The sequence below is a fragment of the Nicotiana tomentosiformis genome, chromosome 8 (assembly GCF_000390325.3).
Source record: "Nicotiana tomentosiformis chromosome 8, ASM39032v3, whole genome shotgun sequence".
NCBI classification, from domain to species: domain Eukaryota; kingdom Viridiplantae; phylum Streptophyta; class Magnoliopsida; order Solanales; family Solanaceae; genus Nicotiana; species Nicotiana tomentosiformis.
In genome coordinates, this window is record NC_090819.1 from 110,808,358 (window position 1) to 110,819,491 (window position 11,134).

The 11,134-nt window shown below is 32.9% G+C and overlaps 1 protein-coding gene across 1 annotated transcript; it reads left to right on the forward strand.

Moving 5' to 3' along the window:
- Nucleotides 1-5,531: 5,531 nt before the first annotated feature.
- LOC104101866 (cytokinin riboside 5'-monophosphate phosphoribohydrolase LOG1-like) lies at nucleotides 5,532-10,126 on the forward strand. Its single transcript, XM_009609399.4, has 7 exons — nucleotides 5,532-5,902; nucleotides 6,525-6,622; nucleotides 6,739-6,769; nucleotides 7,147-7,246; nucleotides 7,678-7,748; nucleotides 8,966-9,109; nucleotides 9,647-10,126. Exons 1-7 carry the CDS (start codon nucleotides 5,738-5,740, stop codon nucleotides 9,743-9,745), a joined length of 708 nt encoding a protein of 235 aa, XP_009607694.1. The 5' UTR covers nucleotides 5,532-5,737; the 3' UTR covers nucleotides 9,746-10,126.
- The last annotated feature ends 1,008 nt before the right edge of the window (nucleotides 10,127-11,134 follow it).

The following is an 11,134-nucleotide window of genomic DNA, read 5'->3' on the forward strand; positions in this document are numbered from 1 at the left end:
TTTCGCGTAGGATAAGGTATAATTATTTGGGCCCGACCCTACTTGGTATATATACATGGAAAAATAGTATTTTGACATACTTTTGACATATTTAGACCTAAGGAGGCAAGAACACACTAGGAGTAAGATGGGGAATTTTTCTACGAGTTTTTCACTTCCTTCTTCCTATTTTCATTATTGCTTATGAATTCTAGTATTGTAGTTATGCATACTATTATGAATAGTTAATTTGTTATCTAGGGTTTTGATGGAACTTCTTGGAGGATGAATTCTTGTTATGTTTTAATATAATTTAACCTATGAATATGTCTACTTGTTCAACTACGTGCTTATTTCAGTTGATTGAATGGCCATCGATTGACTGTGCCTATTTATTATGTGTTGCTTCATAAAGGATACATATTTAGGTGGTTGTTGAACAACGTCACTCCTAACGTATGTGAGAAATCAATACAGCGGGTTTAAAGGTAGGTTTAGAAATAACAAAGCCTTGACGTGGTTATAATGAGCGGTTAGATAAATCCAACTGGCGTAGTTTGAGAGAATATGTTTAGTAAATTATTGTAGCTGCTCGAGAGAGAATTACGGCACCTAAAATGCTCATGATCAGTAGAGAATACATAGGCGAAGTTGTAGGGAACAAAGTAGGAAGGATTCCAACATTTGGAAAAATCATAACTCTAGACCTCCTAAATTTAATCTCCAACCCTTAGTATCTTTAGTTGTTAATTTACTGCTTTAGTTTCTTAGTTAATTAGTTAGATATAAGAATTTTATTTTTTATAACTTAGAAATTTATTCGAGCTTGTCTTCTTAGCGATATTGAACAATTATGGCAAAATCTTAGTTCTCTGTGAGATTCGACTCTGGACTCTTAGACCGGATTATATTTGCAGCGATCGCTTATCCTAGGACTAGAGTTGGGCGTGATCAATAATCTATATCAAAACATTTTTTTGGCAGGGGTGGCTGGGTGAAGGTTGCTAGCTATTCCTTGGTGTTAAGGAAAGTTACACTGCATACCAAGAATCTGAGTGACGGGAAATTAGGCCCAAATTGGGAAGGACCGTACGGAGTCAATGGTATAATCCGAAAAGGCTTATACCAGTTCGAGTCCGGGAACGATGTACAACTACCCAACAAATGGAATGTGGCACACTTAAAGCGGTACTACTGCTAAGGTATGAACACAATTTTCTTTGTAGTTTATTACGCTTTGAACTAACCCGTGCAGGTATTCAGTCGAGGTCAAATCTTAGGATTAGGTCTGAAAGTACGTCCTACACTCTTTTTTCCTTGGACCAATTTTTTTCGAAGTGGGTTTTACGGCAAGGTTTTTATTGAGGCAACACTAAAACGTGCTACCTTAAATTTGAAGACCGGCCTTAGGTTGGGGCTGCGGATCACCCGTATTGGACCAATAGTATTCGAGCCTTCACAAATTCTGTTTTGAATACTAGGGGGCCATCACACCTTAAGTCAAGGTCCCGAGTTCAGAAATTTAGAAGGCATATTGAAATCTAAGGCTTGAATATTAGACTTAATTATAAGGGTCAAGCGGTCGAACGAACCGTGGCCGTGTAGCTCATTCTGGCCATGACAGATAGCTTTTATACCTTCGGTTATGTACACAACGTTCAAAGTAATAAAAGAAGTTTGCATTCTATGTTTCATCGGTTCATATTTGCACCAGTAATATTACCGTTTAGTTACTTAGAGTGAATATTGGGTTCAAAACTCTTAAGCCTACGGGCCTTCTCGGACCGGGGACTGCTACCCGATAATCAAATCGGGGAATTCGGACTACCAAATTTCGTAGGCACCGAGCCTACTAGGAATGGCTCAAACATGAAAGGTTACGACCAACTTAAACGGCTCGGAGATGTCTGAGCCCGTACATAAAAAGTAAGGTCCTTATACATTTTTTAAGTTATGAAAGATTACCTCAGACCCAGCCATGAAAAGAGCCATCTTTGGTAAAGAATAATCGTGTCCGGTTAAAACGTTCAAATATTCTAACAAAGGAAATACTGAAAAGTAGAAGTTTTGAACATAAGCAAATACTGAAAAGTAAAGGACACGATGTATAGTTGAAGAGAAAATTTTATACATACATGTACCAAAAGGTATTTATAAAAATAGAAATATATCATATTTTTAAAAATAGACTAATAATTAAAGATAAAAAACAGAATAGATGGATTTGTTAATGTGTACGGGTAAAATCGAGGATAAAGTTACCCCCGATTTTCTGGTAAAGAAACGAGAGGAAAGCACGATCTGACATGACCCCGCGTAAAGCTGAGGGATTCCACGTCTCGGAGCCCGGGGAGGACGAATAGTTCTCCCAGGACCAGACACGACCGAGCATTGGACCTGAGAAGAGTGAAGAGCAGAGACTAAGGGAAAAGAAGGTTAGAAAAGATGACCGAGGGGCCGAAATATCCGCCCTCAACCGGATATTACGACGCGAATCTCACTCGATATCAACTGCATATCAATGTTTATCGGAAGGAGAAATTTTTTTAACTTATTTAGATTTTTTCCCCTTATTTAGACTTGTACTATGATTGAAACTCTCATACTATATAAAGGGGAGAACTTTTATATTTTAAGGACCACTGTTAGCACACATATCAAAGAAATAAAGTTCAATTTTATTCTTTAGCTATTGTTCAAAGTGTTCTTCTGTTACTTGCTTATTGAGTTGTAATCGAGCCCGTTCCGAGAGCTAGATCAGAACTGATATTCAAACCTCCATTGCGAAACTAGACTTAATCAGCAATTGCATTTGGTTTGATCGCTCAGATTTCCTTTAGTTCAATTATTTATTGTTCATAGTTCATTCGTGTTAAATTAAATCACATATCCTTTAAATCGCGTATAAATTCAATTGTAAATAGTTAATAAGAAAGACTAAATAGATACTCTCTCCGGTCCACTTTAATTAAAATTTTGGCCTTTTTTGGTGGTCCACAATATATGATTTTTTCAGATATCAAGAAGGAATTAACTTGTCTTTGGAGTAAAGAACCTCGAAGTATCTGTTGTAATTTCAGTGAATAAATTAAAAATACAGTAAAAATTAATATAGTCAATTTTATTGTTAATTAATTAATATTAAAAAAATAAATTTCTTAATATGCGTAAAAACAAAAAAAAAATTAATTAAAATGCATCGAAGGAGTAGCGGTAATCAAGAAATAATTAGGATTGGAACTTGTAATTCTGTGGTTGCACTTTTAGCCGAATCCGTGCTAATCTATCTAGTTACGGAGTAACATGCTGCGAAAATTGACGGCGAACTTCTGCTGGACTCCCACAGCTTGTCTATAACACTATCCTTTTCCTGTCAATTCCCATTTTGAAAAATTAATTTAAATTAAATTAGTCATTTTCAATTAATTAAATTAAAAATAGTTGGCAAATATATATATATATATATATATATATATATATATATATATATATAATCCTTGTATAATATGTGTATAACACTTATCATTAATGTATAATTTATGTATACATTTAGTTGGTGGGATAACCGGGAGAAACTCATCCGAAACTAGAGCTAGAAACACTTTATTTCGTTTCGTTCCCGTTCTTCATTTCCTTCTTCTCGAATCCAAAGGAGACTTCTCATATTTAGAATCTTTCTGCGGTGTGCTCCGTTTACTATTCTTTCGTACTTTCTTCTTTTTACCTGTGATGGTCGGATTTTTCCTCCTCATCCCTTTTTAATCCAAGAGATTAAGGGTGTGTTTGGTATGGCGGACAATTTTTCAGAAATTATTTTTTCATTTTTCACTGTTTGATTGCACAAAATAATTTGAAAAATATTTTCCTAGATATCACATTTTTCTGAAATTGAAGGAAAATTACTTCCCTAGAAGAAAAAGTTAGAAAAATATTTTTCAAAAACTCCACCTAGCTTCACATCTAACCCCCAATCCCCTCCAATTTCAATTTTCTGTTTTTTTTTCATTTTTCTACGCTCCCTCCCCCCCCCCCCCCCCAAAACACACACACACACTTTGTTTTTTGTATTTTTAGTTTTTTGTTTTTTCCTTTTTCCGCAATTTATTTTATTGTTGCTTTCTTTTGTTTGTATTTTCTGTTTTCTATTTTTTCGCTTTTCTGCACATCCCCTCCGCCTAACCCCCCCTCGCAATTCTTTTTTAAAATATATTTTCAGTTCTGAAATTTTTATTTTTCAGTTTAAAGGTTCAAAATTTTACGAGTTCCAAAGTTATGAGTTCAAAGGTTTATGTGTTTGGAAGTTTGCGGGTTTAGAAATTATAGAGTTTACGGATTCGAAAGTTTAGCGGTTCAGAAGTTTATAAAATTTGTGGGTTCAGAAGTTTGTTGGTTCGAAAGTTTATGGCTTCATGTTTATTGTATCTAAATTATAATTTATGAATACTCGTGAAAAGTTATTTTCCTTAATTTGCGTACCAAACACCCGAAAATGAGTAAAATTACTAATTATTTTCCAAAAAAATATTTTCACGAAAAATATTTTTCACGAAAAACATTTTTCGTTATACCAAACACACCCTAAATAACAAAAGTCCCACTTTCTGAGTTTCGGGATGTGTTCTTTTCTTAACCACATCTTCATCTCTTAAATCAAACAGCTATAAGCCTATAACAATTTCAATAAGGCATAAGAGTATAATATACTAATGAAGCTGCCGATTTTTGAGTTCAGTTTGTCATTAGTTAATCTTTCCATAACCACATCAACACTCCTTCAACCAAACAGCTAGCTTTAAAATGATTATATATAATAAACCATATATATACAAAAATATAATGAAGGTTCCACATTTTGAGTTTTCGATCGGGCGATGTGTTCTTTTCCTAACCACACCATCACCCCTTAAGTCAAACATTTTAAAGTAAAGCATTTAATAATACATCACAGTCACATACTCGAACGCATGCTCAAAATATTTGTCCTTTGAAGACGTTTATTACTACCCTTTTTTGTTTTAAATTTACCTTTGCTACTTCATGGTGTTAATCTAGTGAGACGTTTAAAAGAAAGATAAATGATAATTTTTACAAAAAACTCGTATTTAAGATCAAGACTTAATTACGTGATAAAGAAAGAGAAGAAAAGGAAAGAAAGAAATAAACACGAAAAGGTGTTGCTTATAACTCCCACCCATCTTTTCTTGCATCTTCTTTCGCTTTAGACCGAAAATAACCTTTCAATGCTCAAGTTGGACAGATTTGGTTGTGGAGAAAAAAACTAGATGAATTCATTCCATATAGAGTATAAGTATTCCACTCGAAATATAATTGTAAGATCGTAGTAGCTTCAAAAAGCATTATTTGTAAATCTATATTTTTCATTTTGTTTTTCTTTAGTATTTTGAAGATTCTACAGAAAAAACAAATGGGAACTACTTTATGAGAAAAATGGCCAAGTGTATTTTTCCGAAGTGGAATATTCATTATAAAAAGGAACCAATGAGAGCTTCTCGCATATTCCGAGCTCAAATTCCCCTTTGGCTATATATCCTCTCTCTCCCTGTCAATTCCAAGACCTTTTTTTTTTAAAGAAAAAACGGAAACTTGTTGACTTTCTCTAAACTGACCACAGCTATTACCAGCCAAACTCTCTTTGTCTCTGACGCAGAAGCAGAAAGAGTTAGTGAATTAAGATTAAGAGTCACAAGAAGCTTGACACAAGAGTAGGGAAGGAGTTTGATATTCAGAATTTCATGTTATGGGAAATAACAATAATCACAAATATTATCCTCAACTTCTTCTTCTTCCTCCTCAGCCAATTATAAAGCCTTCAAAATTCAAGCGCATATGTGTTTTCTGCGGCAGCAGCCCTGGCAACAAACCTACTTACCAACTTGCTGCTATTCAACTTGGCAACCAACTGGTATATATTATCACTTCCACTCTATCCTTTTTCTTTCTGCTTTAAAGGTGACGTACTTGATAATGTAAAATATTCTTTACATTGACTTGACTGTATATATTAATAATTTTTTAAATATTCCCATGACGTATTGTCAGAAAAGAATTAACAATATATGAAGTGGTATTACGTAATTCTGAGTTATATTGAATCCATCTGAATTCTGAGACTTCGAGTGCATGGGAGGACAAATATTTCTATAATGGAACAAGAGACGAGTTTTGTAATTCGTGTAGTAACCTTATGTACACAGCGTAATTCGGCATACGTACTGTACGTGTTGTTTTATGAACTGTACCATTGAGTATGAAGAGATTCGCGAGGTAACACAAGAAAACATAATCCAAAACAAAAGGACCAGTAAATATGTTTAGATCAAGATTCATTTGGGATCACAAATAGTGCCATTCCATTTTTTTTCTTTATCTTTTTTTGTTGGATTAAGTACGGTGGATAAATTAGCTGTTACAAGATTATCACAATTAGTGGTTATATGTAAGATTAGCGTGCAGTTTTGTTCGTACATACTAATACAAGTAATCATTTTTTGGTAAATTTTATTTTTCCTGAAATAAAATGACAGGTTGAAAGGAACATTGACTTGGTGTATGGAGGTGGGAGTGTTGGCTTGATGGGTTTGATTGCTAAAGCTGTTTTTAATGGTGGCCGCCACGTGTTAGGGTACCAAATTTCTCTTTTTAAGCTGCTATTATTTATTGTATATTAGACCTTTTTTTCTTGCAACTGTTTATAGTACTAATATTGCTGTTTGTTTTTTTTCTCTTGGCACTTGGCAGTGTGATTCCTAAATGTCTCATGCCCAGAGAGGTATCTGCTTTTGTAATTATGATTAGATAATTCTTATTTAAAATATCTCTCTCCGTATATATATTTTATTTATCAAACGTTCCCTCCATTCTCTTTTACTAGTTTAGTATATTAAAATATAATTTTTTACTTGTCCAGCTTAGCAAATGAAAAGAATAGATTATTTTCTTCCATTGTTACCTTTATTGTTAACTACTCATACTTCCAATTATTGCTTTTTGGTAGAATTTTAATTACTACTAATAAAGGTCATTAAGTCAATACCGGACTGGTAAAAGAGAAGGGAGGAAGTATCCGGCTTCTCGTCCTTCAAAATAAGAGATTTTAAGTTAGGAATTGACTTTTCTAAGTGTGTTTAACACTATCATTTTTTACAGATTACTGGAGAGAAAATTGGAGAGGTGAGGGCTGTATCTAGTATGCACCAAAGAAAGGCTGAAATGGCTAGGCAAGCTGATGCATTCATAGCTTTGCCAGGTAACACTATTGAAAAAGAGTATACATATATGTATATATTGCATGATGACAATTGAAGCTGACTTAATGTCCAGATTAAACTATACCGTAAAAAATATTTACATTGTTGTACATATAATCTGATATTGTGTTGTACATATAATCTGATATTGTGTTGTACATATAATTACTGAAATATATCCGCACAAAAATGCTCCACTTTGTACTATGGATCTGAATTAGAAAATAATTACAAAATAAAACAATGATCGGATCTTTTACAACTAGTTGCTTTCGCAGCAATCAATTTCTTAAGTGGACAACCCCAATGTTAACTACTCAAAAACTGCCTTGTCAGTTACAGTGATTAATTAACTTCTTCAAGTTATAAGTTTGCTAATTGGGGAACAACTAATTAATTCTAATCTCCTTATTTCTTTTTGTGATTGCAGGTGGCTATGGAACATTAGAGGAACTCTTAGAGGTCATCACTTGGGCACAGTTGGGCATTCATGATAAGCCAGTACAATCTTTAATCATACACTTATCCTTTTCTTTTTTCTTCAATTGAATAATAATGTGACATTAAAATCGTGCAACTCATATAATTTATAGTCGTATTAATATTTATGACTTATCTTAGATCATAAAGTCTTTTTTTCTTTTTAATACTGTGCTAGTCGAACTTGATTTTTATTACGCCACAATAAAAGTTGAAGCTAGCTGCTTCTAAAAGGAGTATTAATCTGAGCAAAATGCAAACTTAGAGTCTAGAGTCAAACTTCTAAAAGGAATAACAATCTAAAATGAGTGTAATTAATATTATTACAGTACATGTTTTTTTTTTTTTTTTTTTTGTGATATGTACATAGGAAGCGAAAAGCAATGTGAAATTCAGTTGATTCAAGGGTTGTCAATTTGAGCCAAACCCATTTGACTCACCCAACACGCTCACCGTTTGTTGAATTCAGTACACCTTGACTCAACACATCTCAGTCAATTTAAAGTTGGGTTGGTTTTTTGCCAAATTGGATCTATGAGTAATTTTACTAAAATATTTTTAAAATAATTCCTTTATTATTTGATATGTTATATATGACTAGTGATGGCAAAATGGATAAAAGACAACAGTTATCCACCCATACTATCCACTAAAATATGAGTTGGATAATGAACTATTTAAAAACGGATCAAATATGGATAAGAACCATATTATCCATTTAGAAAATAGATAACCAATGGATAACTAATGGGTTTAACTTTTACATTTGTAAAGCCTCAAATAGGGGGTTCCTCAAATTTGGGAGGTTAGGAATTTTTTCAAAAGTGATCATATTCATATTATCCGCTGGTTAACCCGTTTTTTATCCGTGTTAAATATGAGTCGGGTCGGATAGTTTATCTGTTTCCGACTCGTACCATATCCGATCCGACCCGCCTGTTTGTCACCCCTATATGACCATAACAAAAGAAAAAAGTCTTAATTGATAATTAAACAATTCATTAGAAAATAATACACATTAATTAAAACTTGATAAGGGTTGGACGGATTGGGTTATGACCCTAATATTAATTCATCTTGACCCAACTCATTTCAACCCAAATAACTTTTAAGCGGATCAATAATAACAAGCTCATTTATTGACTCAACTCATTTTGACCGCCGAAAATCAGCCCAACCCGGCCATTTGATATTATAATTGCGCGCTAATGGGAAGTTATTGGTTATACTACGTGCAGGTAGGTCTGCTAAATGTGGAAGGCTACTACAACTCTTTGTTGTGTTTCATAGACAAAGCAGTAGAAGAAGGTTTCATCACGCCCTCTGCCCATCACATTATTGTTTCTGCCCCCACTGCTCGCGAACTCATGTCCAAACTTGAGGTACTTCACCTTCCTCCAAATCATCATCATTTGAATTCTATATATTTTTTTATACAGAGCATAAATTCATGCACAAAATTTAAATAAAATTACTATACAAATAGTAACTATAAACTCAAAACCTTAAAAATATATAATTTCGATAAAAAAAAAATTAAAATTAAACCCACAAAATTTAAATTCTAAATTCGACTTTTTCTTTTTATATATATACATCTAATAATACAGTAGATCGGTTTCTCATCAATAATTACACACACATGCCCCACTTTTCATTAACACATTAGCAAGATAGAGTTTCTTTACTGTTACTTTTTGACATGAAGGCGAATGTTTCATGTGCATGAATTTTCAAAATACACTATAAATAAAGTATAAAAAAAAGAACTACACGTATTGATTTATAATTATATATTAACCTTTTATATTTGTAACCGAGTTCACGTAATATATTAATAACTAAAAAGAAGTTTAAAATTTGTATATATATAGTATTGCGCTTTGTTAACATGTTGGATGAATTAATTATATATGTAGGATTATGTTCCAAAGCATAATGGAATCGCACCAAAACCGAGTTGGGAGATGGAGCAACAACTTGGCTACACAACAACAATACCGAAAATTGCTCGTTGACACTTAGGACCCGTTTGGCATGAGTTTTGTCAAAATAAATTTGGAATTTATTTGGCAAACACATGTTTGGCCATAAATTTTACTCACATTTTGGCAAAATCCCAAATCCCAAATCCCAAAATCACCAATTTTTGGGCCAAAACATGATTGTTACATTTTTAAATTTTTTTAAATATTACCCCAAACTTTTATAATTTATAAAAGAGCCCACATTTATTATGACCAACTAAATATTTGATGAATATGCTCCCTTATCAGCTCAATCCTTTGTGTATCTTACTTTTGCTTCTGATTTGTAGGCTAAATGGCTTTCTGAACACTCATATCAGTTAACTTTTTCTTCTTAATTAGGAGCCGTAATTTTCTAATGGGATTTCACTGTAATTAATGATTTATATAGTTCATTATAAAAATAATAATTTTGTACCAAACTTATTTAAGTTCAGGGTTATGGTTTGTGATAATGATATTATTGGGTATTTGTGATAGTTTTTAGAACTTGTGGGTATGAGTAATGTTTCGTGTTTTTTCAAATAAAAAGTGAAATATGTTTTGAAAAATCATGTCCAAACACATTTTCATCTTCAAACCAAACTTCACCTAAATCAGATTTTTCAAAACAAATTTGGGAATCTATGGTCAAACGCTAGCTTAATTTGTCACTTTTTCTGTTTTGCTCATTAGGGCTAACAAAACTTGATTAAAGTGCAGTAAGTTGATTTTTTAGAAGTAATAGTTGTGTCTGTATCTGAATGTCTTCCAAGTAAATTCCATTAAGCATCTAGAACTGATGTAATTTGTATAATGTATATAAAGTGTGCTCCTTCTTGTAAGTAGAGTCAAGTTAATAAACTTTTGGAGAAAAAGCAAGGTTACTCGCATTAATCACTTTTGTTGTCTCCATATTAGCCTTTTAAATATAATTTATTCTCTAGTTATCATTACGAATGTTTTCTTAAAAATTCTCTTTGGTTGAAAGATATGCCGAGGCTAAAGGCACCGCAAAATGGCTAGAAAGGGAAAGAAGTAAGAGGAAAGATTAACTGTAGTTAACGATATGCACAATCTGTATCTTGATCAGCTGGAATTTAAGATAGATTATTAATTAAAGAAGTTATTTAGTGCAGGATGTGGATTATTATTTGTTGGTAAAAATACAATTAATTACAGTTGAAAAATAAGATTGAGAAAAATAAATAAATATTCTTCTGGTTGAGGCACAGATAATTCGCTATTTAAGGAGATTCAAGTTCACTGTGGTAGTATCTTCACTGATCCAGCAGTAATACTCTTGACTGTTAGGACCGAAATAATTAAGTGTCATGCGGGAGAGGGTAAAACAAACTTTGAACGACGATAAATCAGAAAGTAAAAGAGAAATCTAACAAA

Coding starts and splice junctions, on each gene's coding strand:
- LOC104101866 (XM_009609399.4), top strand. CDS start 5,738: ATGGGAAATAACAATAATCACAAATATTATCCTCAACTTCTTCTTCTT. Junction 5,903..6,524: donor TTCAACTTGGCAACCAACTG/GTATATATTATC, acceptor ATAAAATGACAG/GTTGAAAGGAACATTGACTT. Junction 6,770..7,146: donor AATGTCTCATGCCCAGAGAG/GTATCTGCTTTT, acceptor CATTTTTTACAG/ATTACTGGAGAGAAAATTGG.